At 45.9% G+C, this 18593-nt stretch overlaps 1 protein-coding gene across 1 annotated transcript; it reads right to left on the bottom strand.

Annotated features, from left to right (window-relative positions):
- Positions 1–13242: 13242 nt before the first annotated feature.
- Positions 13243–17727, bottom strand: LOC133080433 (ferritin light chain-like). Its single transcript, XM_061176336.1, has 2 exons — positions 17625–17727; positions 13243–13976 (listed from the first exon to the last, which is right to left on the bottom strand). The coding sequence occupies exons 1-2, from the start codon at positions 17725–17727 to the stop codon at positions 13243–13245; spliced, it is 837 nt and encodes a 278-aa protein (XP_061032319.1).
- Positions 17728–18593: the final 866 nt, after the last annotated feature.

Below are 18593 nucleotides of genomic sequence, written 5' to 3'. Positions count from 1 at the left end.
AATCAGGCCAGAGCTTCTAAAATTCATATTTATCATCCACATTGCCCAGAAAAAATCAAAATAAAAAGTTAAATCAACATGCACAAAAGGCTGGGACTTCCCTTGTGGTGCAGTGGTTAAGAATCTGCCTGCCAATGCAGGGGACATGGGTTCGAGCCCTGGTCCGGAAAGAACCCCCATGCTGCGGAGCAGCTAAGCTCATGTGCCACAACTACTGAGCCTGCGCTCTAGAGCCCGCAAGCCACAACTACTGAGCCTGTGAGCCTCAACTACTGAAGCCGGCACGCCTAGAGCCCATGCTCCACAACAAGAGAAGCCACCGCAATGAGAAGCCTGCGCACCGCGATGAAGAGTAGCCCCTGCTCACCGCAATTAGAGAAAGCCCGCACACAGCAACGAAGACCCAACAAAGCCAAAAAAAATAAGTAAAATTAAAAACATGCACAAAAGGGGGAAATAGGTGAGCCATAATAGAGAGAGAACAGTCAATAGAAACAAATCCAGAAATGATCCAGACTTGGAGTAAGCAGTCAATTGCTATAATTCATATGTTTAAAAAGGTAGAAGGAAAGAGGGTGACAACAGATTTGTTAAAAACGTGGGATAGAGTATTTCAAAACAGCATTAAAATCTGCCAAAAATCAAGTGGAAATTTTAGAACTGCAAAATAAAATATTTGAAATTCATTGGATGACTTTAGCAGCAGACTTTGCACAGCAGAAAACAGAACATACTAAACTTGAAAACAAGAAGAAAATAGCTAAACTGAATAACAGAGAGAAATAAGAATAGAAGGAGCAAAAAAGTATAAGAAAGGAGCTTACTTACATGTAATTGCTGTCCAAGAAAGACAGGAGAGAGAGGATGGGCAGATGAAATATTTGCAAAAGTAACATTGAGAACTTTCCAAATTTATTGAAAGATGTCAACTCACAAAGTCAACAAGTTCAGCCATCCCCCAAAAGGTTAATAGAAAGGTCAGTATACTTGGCACATAGTGATTTGCTGAAAATAAAAAGACACATTATGTTATCAACTAAAAACTAAGGAAGGTAGAAGAAATAGCAAAGAAATAATATCTTTAAAACGTAAAAGAATAAAATTGTCAAGCCAGCATTCTATAGGCAGAGAAAAAATTATTTAAAGGCAGGTGGGTGACATCAGCAAAATGACGGAGTGGGAAGCTCCAAGTTCTCATCCCCTCACAGAAACACCAAAAACACAAGCAGAACTGCCAGAACCAAATTTGTCAGAGACTCTGGAAAACAGTCAAAGGTTTGCAGCAACCAAGCGAACATTGAATCAAGAAAGGGATGAATTCAAAGTAGTGGGAAAACTTTGTGGCATTTTTACTTGCCCTTGCCCCAACCCATCCCTGGACCACCGAAGTCCCAGGAGCAAAAGCTGGGGAGTTTCTTTGGGAAATTAGGGCATTCCAAAGTACTATCTATATGGGGGAGTTTAGAAAGCCTCATGCATGCTGAGAGAAAGACGCACACTCAGAACAGATCTGAGAAGATGCTGAGATTTCACCTCAGGCTCTCCCTAGGCTTAATGCAAGCCTGGCTAAATGTTAAAGGAGGGCCAGCACAGAGCCAATCTGAAAAAAAAAGGGAGGGTGGGGGTTTGTTGTTATGTTATTGTTGTTGTTTTTAATAAAGTACCTGGAATTCAAGGAAATCTCTGTCAAAAAACTAGCTAAAAACAAACCAAGGAACAGAGACACTTCAGTAACCACAAACAACAAGGAATACAGCCTTTGCAAAAATAATTTGGGAAAGTCACTAAACAAATGGACTACTTCAGCCTTCAACAATCAAGAAAAAAACAGCAAAACCTGTGAAGGGGGAGAATCTGATTCCTACTCGATGTGAAAAAACCTCCACTTGGTTTTTTGGTAGATTTTCATCCTACCAAATTGATAAAATCTGATATATCCATACGATGGAATATTATTGGGCAATAAAAAGAATGAAGTATTGATACATGCTGCAACATGGATGAACCTTGGAAATATTATGCAAAAACTACAGGAAAGTGGTTGAATAAGCTATGCTTACATCCACACCAGGAAGTACTGTGTAGCTGTAAAAAAAAAAAAAAAGAGCTCTCAATGAGCTGACATGGAGTGATTTCCAGGATAAACTGCTGAGGTACAATGGCAAAGTGCAAAATAGTAATTATAGTGTGCTATTCTTTATCTAAGAAAGAAGGGGATGTAATAAAATAAACATATACCTGCTCATTTGTGCAAAAGAATGCAGGAAGGATCAACCAGAAACTGAAAAGATTAGTTACCGACAGGGGTAGTTGGGAAGCGGTGGAAAGAAGGAGGCAATGAGTCTGAGTAATAGAGATGACAAGGGAGTGACACAGTTTTTAGTATACCCTTTTATACAGCGCTGGTACTTAGAACTATGGTAATATTTTACAAATGCATAAGTTTAAAGAAAATAATAAAAACTAATCATAAACCTGAAATGGAATATAAAAGTAACAACAGGGGCTTCCCTAGCGGCGCAGTGGTTAAGAATCTGCCTGCCAATGCAGGGCACATGGGTTCAAGCCCTGGTCCAGGAAGATCCCACGTGCTGCGGAGCCACTAAGCCCATGCGCCACAACTACTGAGCCTGAGCTTTAGAGCCCGCGAGACACAACTACTGAGCCCGCAGGCCTAGAGCCCGTGCTCCGCAACGAGAGAAGCCACGACGGTGAGAAGCCCACGCACCGCAGCAAAGAGTAGCCCCCACTCACCACAACTAGAGAAAGCCTGCGCAACGGAAGACCCAATACAGCCAAAAATAAAAACAAATAAATGAATAAAAGTAACAACCTAACCGTACTACAAATAAATAATATAACCAAAAGTGAAGGCTTGAGGAAGAGAAGAACTAACCTAAATAACTTTGCAAAACAGTATTTTGCCTGTAAAGCTACAGAAAAACAAATAAAAAACCAAAAAACCCTGTACACATATAAGGTAATCCTCTTAGTAAATCTTTTCTTACAGGTGTATGGGTTAGTAATTCTGAAACACACATATATGCACATACATGTATGTATACATATATAAGTGCATGTATTATAGCTAATGAGAGCTACGTTTCTCAGTGTCAGAGAAGCTACAAATAATGAAAAGGGGAATGACAGCCCATTGTAATGATCACATCTAACAACTAGATCTTGATTTCTAAACACCATTCTCTCCAAAAACAGGAAACAGAGCTCCTTGGCGAAATAGTTGATTCCAGGGCTGCTGCAGGGAAACTACAAGATAAGCCTGGAACATCTTGTGCCAGAAACTAAGGAAGTGCTAAAAACAGGATGGCAGATGTCAAAAGGACACATGAGCCAACCTGAAGGAGTTTGTAATAGCCAAAGCTGGGAAATTTTCAGAAACAATATTTTTTAAATGATGTTCTATGGGTTAAACCTATAAAATTAAAAAACATCCATGAATCTGTATTGATGCAAAGAAATAATTGAATATATAATACATAAGTAAATGGAAGAGAAGAACCAGTTCTTTCTCATAGAAGGATTATGTTGCTAAATATAGATGGAAAAGGCGAAAAAGAAAATGACCCTGAGGCAAACAGTGCAGTCATAGTTGTTGCAGTCAAGATGGATGCTAAAATTAGTGGGTGCAAGGTTGAAGAGAAACAGGATATTTGCATAGCCTGAAAGCGTTTACCCCCAAATATTTATTAATTACCAAGGGGGAAATAGTAGCATACAGTGGAGGACCACGGCAGAAAGCGTGTTAACTAAATGATTTAAGTTAGCATCCGCAGTAACAAGACCCACTGACAACGCGAACTTCCTGAAACTGGTGCTGAGAACGTCGTTTCGTTGGGGCCGGGGGAGGATGTGAGGGGAAAGGGATGGATTAAAAGTGACATATACGTCGGAACGCCACTACAGTGTTTACTGATGCACATTTGGGTGATAAAACTATAAACAAAAGCAAAGAAGCTCTTTCCGTAGACGTCGGGGTTGGCTGCAGGTGGAGGCGGAAGGCAGATGTTAGGCTCTGCGGGGGCTGGCAGGTCTGGTGGTGGCAAGGGTTTGTGATCCTTCTATTAAATATCTTAAGTTTTGTGCCTTTTTCTGTAGCTGCTGTACTTTACAGCAAAGAAGCTTTAACAAACACAGATGGACACTTGTGTATACCTGGGAGGAAGGAAATCTGGAAAGAAATACATCAAAATGCTTTACAGCGGGTGGTGGGATTATTGATTTTAATTTTTCTTACACTCTTCTATAATGTTCGAATGTTCAAAACTGAGTTTTAGCTTTATAAGGGGGCGGGGGAGTCGGGGGGTGGCGGGGGTGGACACATGAGCATCTATTTTTCTGCTAAGTTCCGAAGTCACCTCCCAGGTGTGCCCGCAGAGTCCTGGTTCGGTTTCCCCCTTTAACCATGCCGGGGGCGGGAACTCGGTCCTGCACGCCCCCTCACCCCGCTTCGCCGGCCCGGGTTCGGGTTTTGCAGCCGCTCCCCGGCCCGGACCCGACGTAGCCGGGTTGGGGCGGGGGTTCCGGGGCTCGCACAGCCGCGCCATCCGCCCGCGCCTCGTTCCTTTTCAGTTTGACCTGAAGTTCACTCGAAAAGCGAAAGATTTATAGGGTGAAGCGACCTGGATGCGCGGGAAGAAAGAGCCTTAAATGATCAAAAGTAAAGCGGCTTCTGTGACCTCGTGGCGCAATGGTAGCGCGTCTGACTTCAGATCAGAAGGTTGCGTGTTCAAGTCACGTCGGGGTCACAGTTACCCCTTTTCCCCCCAAACTAACTGGGGACTTCGGGCCGCTTGGGATTTCATCCTACGGCTCTATTCGGGCCTCCGTGCTCCCTATTCCTCTGCACCGAGGTTCAGAGGACGAGCCTTAGAATTTCTGTTTCGTCATTTTCGTATCTGACGGGGGTGATTTGGGAAACTGCGGGAGGCGTGAAGACAACCGGCCAATGCCACTTCTCCTTGTCACCCAAAAAGCTACTTTAAAAGAGAGACCAACAGCACAGTAGAAGACAGGATGAAACAGTTATTGGAAAATGAAATGTAAGTTATTTTTAAACATGAAAATAACTTTTCATAATAAGAGAAACGCAAATTAAAATTCAATGAATTATTTTTAACCTGTGAGATTGTCTAACCTATGATCAAAAAGCTTACATTAAATCGCATTGCTCACATCCTTAAAGCTACAAAGAACAGGACCAGAGGAAATTAAAATAATCATAAAAGAATACTTTTCAGCCAGTTTAGAAAAGTTTTCAAGTATAGTTTTCAATATTGCTTCTGTTCCTTTTGCTCTAGACTTTTTCCAGGAATGCACTCACCCTTCCATATGGTGGATAATTACCACCAATGGATGGATAATCATGCTTCTGTATCCTCTGCATCTGTAATCTTCTCTCAAAACGTTTCCTGTTTTCATATTTTCTCTGCCCTTTGGGCGGTCTTCTCAGGCGTGTCCACCATCTGGGATTCCATATTCTGCAACTTAGGAGAGCCCCGTGATCCTACCATATTGTCATTTCAGTTTCCAGGGTGTCCCCTGTCTTATTCTCCTCTCTTTTAAACTCAGTCAGTTGCCCCTTGAGGCTTTTCACACCTCATTTCAAAGAAGCCACATCTTGGAGGAAGCCTCTTACTGTTTCTCTGAAGAAAAAAAAAAAAAAAAAAAAATCCTGAAACTTTCCATCATTTTCAGTGGTATGCTTTTCTTCTGTCAGGAACTACTCTCTTTTTCTAGTTCTGCAGAATTAAAAAGACAAAAACAAAAACAAACGAACAACAACAACAACTTGCTTTTCTCTCTTACTCATACTGTGAAATTACTCTTGCTGATCCTTTAAAATCTGTTCAGCCTCAGTGTGAAGCAACAGATGGGGCTGTGCTAACGCTTGGCCCTGCTCTCTGTTCACTGGTGTGGGTCACATGCCTTCTCGGATCCACTGGCCGGAGGACAGGCTGGGGCACAGCGCCCACCCCGTTCCCAGTGCTCAGGAAGGTGTCCCCTAGGGCTTCGTTGCAGTGACATTTTCTCCTCTCCTGTGAGGTTCCCTTGCTGCTGTGAGCCAGTGAAAGCAGTACTTAACCCTAGAGATCCCACATTTCAGTGTGAGTTTCAACTTACATGTCTTAAGTGGATCTTACCTCCTTAGCTAAGGCAGAAAACAACACCTTTCTATTCATTTAAATCTCCTAAAAGTAACATTTTAATTTAATGCCAAACAAATACTCTGAATTCCCTTAGATTCTTCTTCTTTCAAGAATTTTACATTCAATCTATTTTGTAGATATTCTAGCCTAAGAATTTGTTCTAAGCAAACCTTATTAATTTTAAAGTTTTAATGGTGTCCTTAAAGTTTCTTATGTGAATTGATAAAATTCTCTTTTCATATATTCATAAGTCAAATTGTAAAAGGTTGTAAAATTGTCAGATAATATTTTACCATACAATCTCATCTTTATTATAAGAGCAGATTTTCAGTCATCAGTTTTAACTCTCAGCTCATTTATTTCAGATGAATAAGCACTTGTCCCCTCAACAGTGAGAAAACAAAGGCAGCATACATTTTTAGAAAAACCGGGGCAAGGGTATTTTTTTGTGGGTAAAGTATCACTTCTTAGAAAAAGTAGAGATGAAGAGGAAGAAAAAGAAAAATTGTCTTAGACTTAATTTCAAAGGTTTATTCTACCTGCACCAATGCATCAGATATTTTTAAATTTTAAAATTTCCTAGAGATTATTCTGTTCTATTAATCTAGTTGTACATTCCTGCTTCACACCAAGCTGGCTGTATTGCTTTATTTTAAAAGGAAGGTAAAACTTAAAGATGGCACAGACTTGCCACAGATACAGTATTTGATAAATTCTTTTGGCCCATTGTCTCTCCCATTGAGGATGCTTCCTTACCTCAAGCCAGATAGGCCCTGGGACACTGCCCCTGGCCCGAGAGATGCTCTCCTGCAGAGGCTGAGCCAACTTCATGGTCTCCAAGGAATTTGGATTGGAAGCAAATGGGACCTGCTGTTTGTTTCAGAGGGTGTTCTGAACATGTACACGGTGAGCTGAGATCATACGATGACTTTGTTTGCTATCATCCCTTAAAAAGATATTCAGTTTCTCTCTTTTTGTTTTTGTTTTGATGGTTAAAACAATTTGGGTTTATTGTTTTTGCTAAACAATACTAAAAAATTTTCATTTTGAAGGCAGGGCTTGAATTATTTAATTTTGATCCATTTATTTAATAAAAAAAGAAAAAAAGAAAGGGGAAACAGATCATGGCCAAGAAAAAAAAAAATAGTAGTTAGGGACTTCCCTTGTGGTCCAGTGGTTAAGACTCCACACTTCCACTGCAGGGGACACAGTTTGGATCCCTGGTCGCGGAACTAAGATCCGGAATGCCTCATGGTGTGACAAAAAAACAGGGAACAGAGGGAAAGGAGATGGGGAGATTTTATTTAACAAAGAAAAAAGAAAAAAAATAGTAGTTAACTCCCCACCCCTGAAGCTCTAGCCAGTCACATGAGCATCACCCACTTCCCACTATGCCATGATGCCTGATATTCACATGGTAGCACACTCTACCCCACTGGACTGCCTTGAAGGCACAGGGGCAGTAGGTGCCAGTTTAGCAAAGATATTCAGTTTCTAGTTCTCCTTCTCATGGATGAGGGAGCAAAAGGGGGTGAAGAGAGTGAGGGGCAATTCCATGACTTTTCTGGTCACTTTGTGATAAGAAATACTCCCCCAGGCTGTGAATATGACAAGCATCCTATGTAATAGTCAAGTTTCTGAACATGAATTAAAGTTGGGGTCCCTTCCCTCCTGGTCTTGCACTTCTAGTTTCCATCCACGGCTTGCTAACGGGTGTCTCTGACCCCACCTGAGTCAGAGCAGGGGAGGAAGGATAAACAAGGGTGCAGGGAACGTCTCCACGTCAGTAGGTCAGTAGTGTAGTCAGTAGGCGTCCTACTCTCTGGGACTTTGGTGGAATTTTGAGAGACTCCCTCAGTGCTGAGGATCCTTCTGAATTTCACTTAGCCCTGGTGAAAATACTATTTCAGCTCTCTATCGGGGCAACATTTAGGACTCTCTTCTAGGAGATGTGATCAGCCCTCCAGGCAGCCCTGTGGACAGCAGCTAAGAGGAACTCCCCTCAACCCCCCACCCCATGCACATGAATCATGTCTAGACCATGGGAAGAATTCATGCATCTTTTGTCCCCAAATTTGTGCTTTAAAAAGTGTGCAGACACCTCTTCCAACTCACCATGAACAGCTAGTCTGGCCAGCTCTTGCCCCTTAGGTTTCTTAAGCCAAGATATACATCAGGCCACTGAGTCCGCAAACCCCAGGGGGACACATATCAAGCTGTCCAGGTGGCCTGTTAAAACCTCTCACTAGGTTTGAACTATGGGACAAGCAACCTCCCCACCATCTTTCCTCTGTGAAGCTCTTTCCAAAACTTTAGAAATCCTCTTCAACCCCTTCTAGGAGCCCTTTGATACTCTCAATATAGGTGAGGGGCTTAACAATCCCCTAACAGTTTCTCAGCCACTACTTTTTTTTTTTTTTTTTTCCAATTCTGCCTGGTGGCCTGCCTCACAGCTCACTTCAGGTATCTGATATCTGCTGTCTTAGATTCTTAGCAGAAACCCCCATTTTAACATTTGTTGCACTTAAGCAATGGAAGGGAAGGATGGGGGTGGGCGTGGGGATAGCCTTCTTATCCGCACAGGATTGGGGTTGCCCAGGGGTCCTGCCTGCCACACGGCTCTGGGACGGCTCTCCCAGGGTCCTAACTTGTCCACCGCCTCCAACTGTCTCCCATCTGTCCCTGTGCGGTCAGCACGCCAGGGCCGGCTCCCTCCCCCTGCCTCCAGACTCAAGCTCTGGTCGGGGGGGATGTGGACACTTTCTCTTAGGGCGCCTCCTGCCAGGACAGAGGCCGCTGTCCAGACCTCGGTGCTGAAGCACCTCGGTGCTTAAATTCTCTCTGCCCTTGAAGGAAGCGGAGCTGATCTCGGAGACGCAACATTGAGTGGTGGCGTGAAGGGAGGTCTTAATTCCCTGCCCAGGAACTGAACCTGGGGAGCCTGGATGAAAGCCAGGAATCCTAGCCACCACACCCCCTGGCTCTTGCCCCCAGTGAAAAACGCATTTCTCACGGAGGCAAAACTGTAAAAACAGGTACAAAGTTTATTATTAGAGACATAGCACAACAACAAGTGGGAGAGCTCACAGAGAAATGATTTGTTTAGTTAAGACAGAAGCGAGGCAGAGATGCACACCGGGAGAGAAAGCGTGTGGTTAAGACAGAAGCAGGGCAGAGATGCACAGCCAGAGAGAAAGGGTGTGGTTAAGACAGAAGCAGGGCAGAGATGCACAGCCAGAGAGAAAGGGTGTGGTTAAGACAGAAGCAGGGCAGAGATGCACAGCCAGAGAGAAAGGGTGTGGTTAAGACAGAAGCAGGGCAGAGATGCACAGCCAGAGAGAAAGGGTGTGGTTAAGACAGAAGCAGGGCAGAGATGCACAGCCAGAGAGAAAGGGTGTGGTTAAGACAGAAGCGGGGCAGAGATGCACAGCCAGAGAGAAAGGGTGTGGTTAAGACAGAAGCAGGGCAGAGATGCACAGCCAGAGAGAAAGGGTGTGGTTAAGACAGAAGCGAGGCAGAGATGCACAGCCAGAGAGAAAGGGTGTGGTTAAGACAGAAGCAGGGCAGAGATGCACAGCCAGAGAGAAAGGGTGTGGTTAAGACAGAAGCAGGGCAGAGATGCACAGCCAGAGAGAAAGGGTGTGGTTAAGACAGAAGCGAGGCAGAGATGCACAGCCAGAGAGAAAGGGTGTGGTTAAGACAGAAGCAGGGCAGAGATGCACAGCCAGAGAGAAAGGGTGTGGTTAAGACAGAAGCAGGGCAGAGATGCACAGCCAGAGAGAAAGGGTGTGGTTAAGACAGAAGCAGGGCAGAGATGCACAGCCAGAGAGAAAGGGTGTGGTTAAGACAGAAGCAAGGCAGAGATGCACAGCCAGAGAGAAAGGGTGTGGGCGTCCCCCCAATGAGGAGGAGCACAGTAGAGAGGCGGTTAAGTCATTCATATAGGGCAGATCTTCCGGGTCTCTGTTTACCTCTGGCCAATTATCTGGTTTATTTTTCCACACCTGCCCTGCCCTAGGACCCTCCCCAACATGCGTGTGCAACTTTTTTCCAAGATGGATTACAGCCCAGAGACATATGCGACGGCCTTAGCATCACCTATTATGGGGTGGTGCCCCTTCCTTTTTGACCCCCGAGGAGCCTTTCTGCCCATGTGCAATGTCTCCCTTGCCCCAAGGATGGGAAATGTATGACCTCTTGATCTTTTAACAGGGTTTAGTCCCACTCTGTCCCTGCCATAAAAATGTACATTGTCTGATTATTATATCTATTGCTGGTTTTTATATAGAGGTGCAGATCTCGAAATATAGACAGGAGTCTGGTCATAAACATGTAGTCCTGGTGTCTGTTTGTCTCTTGCTTCAGGAAACGTAAACGGGGCTGGTAATGAATGTCCTGCTGGAGCCCATCTTCTTCTCACCCCAGGAGGTGTGAACAGGAGGCCAGTTGTAAATGTCTAGCCTGGAGCCCATCTGTCTCCTGCCTCAGAGCCTCAGCCTGCAGCAGCCTCCTTCTCCCCGCGGCCCGCCCTCCAGACCCGGCCACGCGGCCTCAATAATCCGCTGCCTCAGAGCTTCCGGCCATGGACCACCAGGCCTTTGAACCGTCAGCATCTCCGCAGGAGGTCCAGTCTTCCCTAAGGAGGCCTGGAGAGGGCTGGTGGCTTGGCAGAGACTCGCAGGTGAGAACGAGAGGAAATCCCAGTCCAATTCCCCAGCATAGGTAGGAAGGCACGCACCTTGGACGTCTTCACCACCGGCTCAGGCCTTTCCTGTGAGTTGTGAGTGGGGGGCTGGCCCCACGGGAGCTCCTCCCACTTTCTAGGGACACAACCCTTTCCAAAGGTGTCAAGGAAATCCCTAAATTCCTCGCATGCACATTCCATGCGGTAAAGACACCTCCACATCTAGTCTGGGTGACTCCCAGCTGCGTGGACATTCACACCCCTTGTCCCCAAGCCCAGGCAGGGAGATGCACGCAGGCATCCCTAATGAAGGGCATCCTTGAGGGAGTAGATGGCAAGGTTGCCCTGGAAGCTTTGCAGAATCTGATAGCAGTGATGTTGGGGAGCACGAAGAAGGGGCAGCCGCCAGTTCAGAAAAGAAGGGCCGATGGGAACCCGGAATGAGCAGCCAGGTGGGCTCTGGTGGCCACGACCCAGGCTCCACTGGACTCACCAGCTCCACAGCCCAGGACCTCCCACCTCCTTAAGCAGTGTAAGGGATCAGTGTGGAAGCAGGTAAGAGAGGTAGACCGGGTCGTGTTCAAGGGAAAGGGGTTTGAGAGGGCATCCCAGGGAGCCTGCACTTGGCCCTCAGGAACCTGGGCAAGGGTCCTGTCCTGGCAGCCCTGGAGTTTCGCGGGGGGCCTTGCCCAGCTCCAGCCACTGCTAGTGGCTCTCCAGTCGGAGGCGCCGCCTGGTGTAGACAGCGGTGCTTCGCAGGCCTCAGGGCTGTTGAAGCATCCCAAGATGGTTGGTAAGATAGAGTATCTGCTGACTGCTGATGGGTGTAGCCAGACCCATGCAGCCTGCAGCCTTCTTTATCCAGCAGACCAGCTGGGATGGGAAGAGGCACTTCAGGAGTCCTAAGTAAGGGAGGCTGACACTAGCCTTAAACGGGCTAAAAGCTAATTCAAGTCTTCACCTCATCTATGGGGACCATGTTCAGGACGCATAGGGGTATAAAAGGGGGCAAGTCCTTTGTGGAAAAACACCTTGATCTTCATCCATTTCCAGATGGTTATTTGAAATATATGATTTTTTTTACACCCTAACATAGAACACATTGATGGTACATTTAACAACGTTTTTAAATCTAATTTTTTTTTTTTGTTTTTCCCCCTAGCTTCACTGAGGTATAATTGTCAGATCATTTAGCAAATTTTTAATCAGCAATATTAGTTACATGCTTGGCCATCGTTACTCAGCAATATAATAGCTCTGAATAATCATAAAATTTAAATAAAATTAACATACAGTAGTAACTCCGTCACTGTTTTGTTTCATTTTCCTTGGTTTATGAGAGTCTTACTCTTAGGGTTTAGTTGTTAGGGTAATGGGAACATGGGCAGAATATCTAGAATTGTATTCAATATTGTGATTTAGCTGATGAAAGCAGTAGGAACTCATAGGCGAAGACAGACGAGGAACACTCATTCTGACACCAGGTAACATTCAATCTGCTTTGCAGAATTCTTCACTCCCAAATGCAGACAACGGCCCTCGGAATCTCTGATCACATATTCTTTGATGTGTTGTCTTCTTGTGATCACTACACTTGAGAAGAAACATCGTGGCAACTGGATAAGATTTTGTCTTTCTTTTTATGCGGAGTCAACCAGGACAGATATGGATGTATTTTTCTTCCACAGCTCAGAACCATGTTGCAGAAAGAGATAGTTGAGACTGACAGGGAGACTGCCCACCTGAAACACAGGTATGGGATTTTGACATTTTTTTTCAGGGTGTTTGAAATTTTTAAGGCTAACTTGTTTAGTATCTAGTAAACGGCTTTGTTTTGTAATTTTTATTCAAGTCATTCTGTCTATATTCAGGAGAATTGGAAATAATTTTTTAGATGACAAGGCTACAAGAGAAATGCTGGATTAACAAACTAAACCCGGAAAGACACCTCCCCACCCTTCAAGAGGCTGGGAGACTTTGTGAAGAGCACCACTTTTTTTTCTGGGAAAAAGCCACAAAAATTGCTCTCTGGTCCAACGAGCATCATTGTTATGCTGGAAACAAGCCCAAGGATTTACTACAGAGAAAACTGTCTCACAGTGGTGACCAGACACCAGACTGGCTCTTCGGGCCTGTCCCCTGGGGGCTGCGGAGTGTGCCCCCTGTCCTAACAATGAAAACAGCCCCACACACAACCTGCTGGGCTCAGGGTTACTCTTTTTTTTTTTTTTTTTTTTTGCTGCAAAAAGCTTTACTGTTTCCCTTTGGTCCAAGACTTGGGAGAGGGCTCCAGGGTGGTTAAAAAGCTGCCTAGTGGCTGCAGAGAGAGGCTTCAGGCAGAAGCCCTGACACCAGAGGAGCTCCTCAAAGGCCGCTGGGCTCCAGAGCCTCCTAGTGGTGCTTGAGGCTGAGCCTTTGGAAGAGATACTGGCTTAGTGCAGCCTGGGGACCAGCCAGCCTGTGGAGGTTAGTCAGGTGGTCGCCCACCTTCTTGATGAGTTTCACCTGTTCATCTAGGAAGTGGCTCTCCAGGAAGTCACAGAGGTGGAGATCTGCGCGGGTGGGACCCAGGGCATGTAGATCCAAAAGGGCCTGGCTTGGGTTCTCCATGAGAATGGTGGCTTCCATAGCATCCTGGGTTTTACCCCACTCATCTCGAGATGGCTTCTGCACGTCCTGGAAGAGGGCGAGGCAGCCGCACTGGTTCTGCATTTTCAAGACACACTGTGCGCCCTCGCACTTCTCCTTGGCCAATTCGCGGAAAAAGTGGCCTATGCCCTCCAGAGACACCTCATCGCGGTCGAAATAGAAGCCCAGAGAGAGGTAGGTGTAGGAGGCCCGCAGATGCAGGTTGACCAGGCGGTTGACAGCGGCTTCCATCTCGATGGAATAACTCTGACAAATCTGGGAGCTCATGGTTGATCGGTAATAAGGAGTTAAGCTCAAAAAATGGTGTTGGCTGGTCCCAGGGGCCAAGGATAGCTTGAGTGGCTGATTCTGAAGATTGCGACTGGAAAAAATGTTGGAGGGTGGTCGGAAGCTGGAGCAAGGGGCGTCCCTGTGTCTGTTCAATCCAAACACTGTTGAAGCAAGAGACAGATCTGCAGGGACCACCGAGCGCACAGCTCAGGGTTACTCTTTATGAAGGGACTTGAGTAAGTGTGCCTCCCGGCTTGCAGTAAACTGTTTGAAAGGTTCTTTTTCCTTTATGTGAAAAATCTAACACAGATGTTTTACGAAGTGGGCTGTCTACCCAGAATAATGAAGAAAAGTTTCTTGATTAGTCTTTGGGGATAAACAGCCCACTGCAGTCACGATGGGATCCTTCAAGAGAGAAAACTGAAATTAATGAACAATTATTTAAGATTGTCACTGGGTCATGAGAAATTGCCAAACATGTCAGTTATCTCAAGTGAAAACGAGACAAGGTAAGAAGCATATTTTTAAAATGTCATTGATGAGCTTGCTTCCAGTAAAGCCAGGAGAGTAGACATATAATAAGTTTTCCTTTGGTATAAACTAAACATGATGTTTAACACCCCTCCTTTCCAAATTTTCAATGTTTTCAAGTAGTTTAACGTTACAGGGAAAGCGAAACATTAAAAAATTAATAAAAGCACGTCCAGGGGGGCGCTTGTTTCCCCTCCCACTTCCAGCTCATATTGGGCTCGAAGGGACCAAGATTCTGTCCGTCCCTTCAGCCCCGTCTGCGTTTCTTTCTGTGAATTTTATAAAATACTCCCTCACGTTATGAGTACGACGTTCAAACGCCTCAATGAGCGCTATTGTTGTAAAATAGGTCCTGGTACCATGGGAAAGTAAAGAACGAAATACACAGGGGAATTCTAGAAAACGAAAGCTTCTGCAGAAGAAGCCCGGAAGCGCATTCTAAGCTTTTTCCTCCTGGTGGACCAGACGCCCCATCCGCGGCCGGAACACGCATGCGCTCCAGGAGGGTCGGAAAGGGCGGGTTCGCGCGCCCTCTTGTGGCCAGAGGTGGGCAGCGCACAGAGGCCGGCCGCCTGCTGAATCCCTGGAATTGAATTTTCAGTTTCATCTAAATTACCTAAATTTGTGGGCGTACATTGTTCATAGCACTCTCTTATAATACTTTTCATTTATGTAAAGTCCTCAGCAATGTCTCCACTTTCCATTCTAATTTGATTATATTGTGGTTTTCCTCTGTCTTGGTCAGTAAAGGTAAAGGTTAACCTCAACCTCCGGATCATCCAAGCCTTTATCCCACTGGATTGTATAGACTGAGCACCACCCTGTCGAGACGCCTTGTTCTATTAATTGTCCTCATCGCTCTCAGAAGGTAAAGCACTCCCCCCACTCTCCCACCCCCCTTCCACTCTGGCCTTACTGCTCACTGAGGACGACTTGTCTCTGAGGTTCAGTGAGCCGAGTTCTGCAATGAACCCCTACCGTCGGCCCCCCCAGAGCTTCTCAGTGATGCTGGTGATCCCTCCCACCAGCACATTCTGTATCTCAACGGAGGGTCTTCCCGGCCTTCCAAAGAAGCAGAGCTGGTACATTTTCCAGCCCTACATCCTCTGCCTGCTCTGGATTGCCCACTTCTCTGAGCCTAGCAATTCTGGCATCTCTGCTCAGCAAAGAGCCATCTATTTCTCCAAGCCGCCAAAAGCCCTTCTTGCAGTGTGTTAGCACCACCTCCTGGCATCCTCAGCAGAGCGTGTAAACACTTATCACAGAAGTGTGCTCCTTTCCAATAAACTCTCCAGCACTCAGCTATATGTTCTACATTCCATGGTCCAGCATCCTCAGGATCCGGACCCGTACTCTCCTGGTTCCTACAGACACAGATTGGCTAGGCCCACAGCAACTGAATCTTCCTCCCTTATCAAGCCCAGCATTTCCCTGGTTGGGTTTTGTAGTGACTTGACCCTAGTTATTGGTCTAGTTATCAGGAGGGGAGGAAAGAGTAGACAGTGAAAGGGGCACCGGTTTTATCACAAAGTAGAGGTCTTGTCTGCATCATCTTCAAACAAGACTGGGAGGCGTGGGTCACATTTGCAGGCCCAGAGGGACTGGTGTTTAAAGGTGTTTGCCCACATCAACCTGAATGTCCCCATCCCAAGTCTCAGGGTTTCCTCCTTTCCAAACAAGCTCCTGACCTTGACATAGCAAACTTTCTGGGATTGAGAATTCAACTTATCTGAAGTTATGCTACTCTTACATTTTTGCCATCAGGCTTCAAGAAGCCCTCTGATCGTCACACTTTCCCTTTACTTGGTGATTAACCACCCTCCGCCTGTCCTTGTCGATGGCTCCCAGTAATAGCCACTCAATTCCACAGTCTGGAAAATTGCTACCTCCCCCAAACTCCTAAAGATCTAAGATGCAGCACCCACCTGCGGTTCCCTCCCATCAATATCCCATCCTGGTTCAACACCAGGGACAGTTTTAATGATTGTGCCACTACAGCCTGACATGTGCTATCAGTAGTCCATCAATCACAAGTGATAGGGTCCTCATTGCCAGCAAGCTGACAGGTGATCTCTCACCCAAATCCCATCTTAGAGTCTGCCTTCCTAGGACCACGGCTGGTACCACTTGCCATAGGGTAAGATTCCATGGAAGCAGACTCTGAGATGGAAATTGCGTGCAGAGGTGTTATTGGATAGTGTTCTCTAGAAAAACACCTATTAAAAAGTGATACCTGGAGGGAAGAGTGGGCGGAGGAAAGAGTTGAACTGCTGTACAATTGCAACAGAGGCCTCATTTGATCCTACAGGGAACTCAAACTAGGATGGCCCTTTGAGAGATTGCAAGCTGAGGCAAGGGGGCAAGGTCTTTGAACCCCTGCAGCAAGCACCACTGGAAGTGGACTGCCCCTGGGGAGGACGTGTGACCTGAGAGAGGCAACTCCCTTCAGCCAGGACAATTCCCAGGGAGGTATTCCCACACTGGCAGCTGGAGGAATGGGTGCCCCAGCCCTGAAGGGGGACCCTGGCAGCCCATCACAGTGTGCCCTCTCGGGTGTACTAAAGTTTCCAGGTTCAGTTGTTGACTTCTATTTTGCTCTCTGCAGTTATATCAGTTATTGCTTTGTATCTTTTGAGGCATTATTTTTAGAGATACATATTTATGATAGATATATCTTCTCTGTCAAGTTTTATAACTTTTATAAGTAGATGTCATGCTTATCTTTTCCTAATGATTTTTTAAGATTCTGTTTTGTCAGACATTAGGCTTATGACTTGCATCAGTCAGGGTTCAGCCAGAGAAGCAGAACCAGTAGGTCATACATACTAGGAGGTTTTTTTTTTTTTTTTTTTTTTTTTTTTTGCAAGGAATTGGCTTACTCGATTGTGGAGGCTGACTAGGCAAGTTCAAAATCTGTAGGGCAGTCTGTCAGGAAGGGCAGGCGAGACGCTTTGTCCAGAGTTTCTTCTTCATCTAGGAAGCCTCAATTCTGCTTTGAAGGCCTTTCAACTGATTCATTCAGACCCACCCAACTTATTTCAGATAATCTCCTTTACTTAATTCATCTGAGTTTATGGGCTTTAGCCACACCTACAAAATACCTTTACAACACCACCTAGGTTAGGGTTTGATTCAACAGTGGGAGACTTAGCCTTGCCAAGTTGACACATCAAAGATCATCAAACTACCCAACTTTCTTGTTGTCCAAATTTGCCTGGTGTGGTAATATTAAGACTCTCTGACACTCCACCCATCATGAATGGGGTCTACATCAGACTCCACTTGATTCTGCACAGACTTGTGACTGCTTTGACCAAGAGTACAATGGAAGTGATGCTTTGTGACTTCCGAGATTATATCGTAGTCAGCTTTGGAGCTTCTCTCTTGTTCACTAGAACACCTGCTCTTGAAGCCCAGAGCCGCCATCTCAGCTGCCGGCTGAGTCCTTCATGCCGAAAAGGCCACATATAGGCGCTCTGGTCATATCCAAGCTGAGCTCATCTTTGAGCCATCTCAGCCAGAAGAGGAGGCATGTGAGTAAAGAAGACATCTTGGAAGTGGACCCTCCCTGCCATCAAATCATCTCAACTGAGGTTCCAGACACAGTGGAGCAGAGAAAAGCCACACCCACTGTTCCCCTTCCAGATTCCTGACCCACAGAATCCAGGAGCATAATAAAATGCTTGTTCTTTAACTCCATTAAAGAGTTTTGCCAACATTATCTAATGTTGGTTTGCCAACACAGCATTAGATAATGGGACCCCATGAATGTTTTTCTGTCCTTTTATTTTCAAGCATTTTATGTAGGCTGTGAGTCTTTCATAAACAACATGACGCTGGATGTTGTTCTTTTTTCCGATCTGAGAGTCTCAGAATCAGATTCCTGCGGAGGGACTCGGAGCCTTTAAGAGTGAATGGTTATGAGCAGTAAAGCCCAAACCAGCACTTCGGGTCTTTCTGCCTTAAGACCCACATCTTCCCTGTCCATCCTTCCTCCGTGAACTCTGCCACCAGCTTTTCTCTGGTTGATTAGCGCGGGGCTCCAACCGTCCCCCGCCCAATCCGCATTCCCTTCCCCCAGATGCTGTAGCTCCCCGACCTCCCTCCCAGTCGTCTACCAGACCTGACTCTGCCCAGGGAAAGTTTAAAGTTCCCTCAGAACCTCTGCGGCTAACAAGCAAGTCCCAGCAATGGGCGGAGGAGGTTGCCATGGAGACGGGGCCATGGAGATGGGTCCATGGTCCGCAGCTCGGGCGGGGAGGGCCGGGCGCGGCTTCCGATTGGCTCCGAGG

This window comes from Eubalaena glacialis, chromosome 19 (genome assembly GCF_028564815.1).
Source record: "Eubalaena glacialis isolate mEubGla1 chromosome 19, mEubGla1.1.hap2.+ XY, whole genome shotgun sequence".
In the NCBI taxonomy this organism is placed as follows: domain Eukaryota; kingdom Metazoa; phylum Chordata; class Mammalia; order Artiodactyla; family Balaenidae; genus Eubalaena; species Eubalaena glacialis.
Note: the sequence above shows the minus strand (reverse complement) of the source record. Positions and strands in the feature narration are given on the sequence as shown.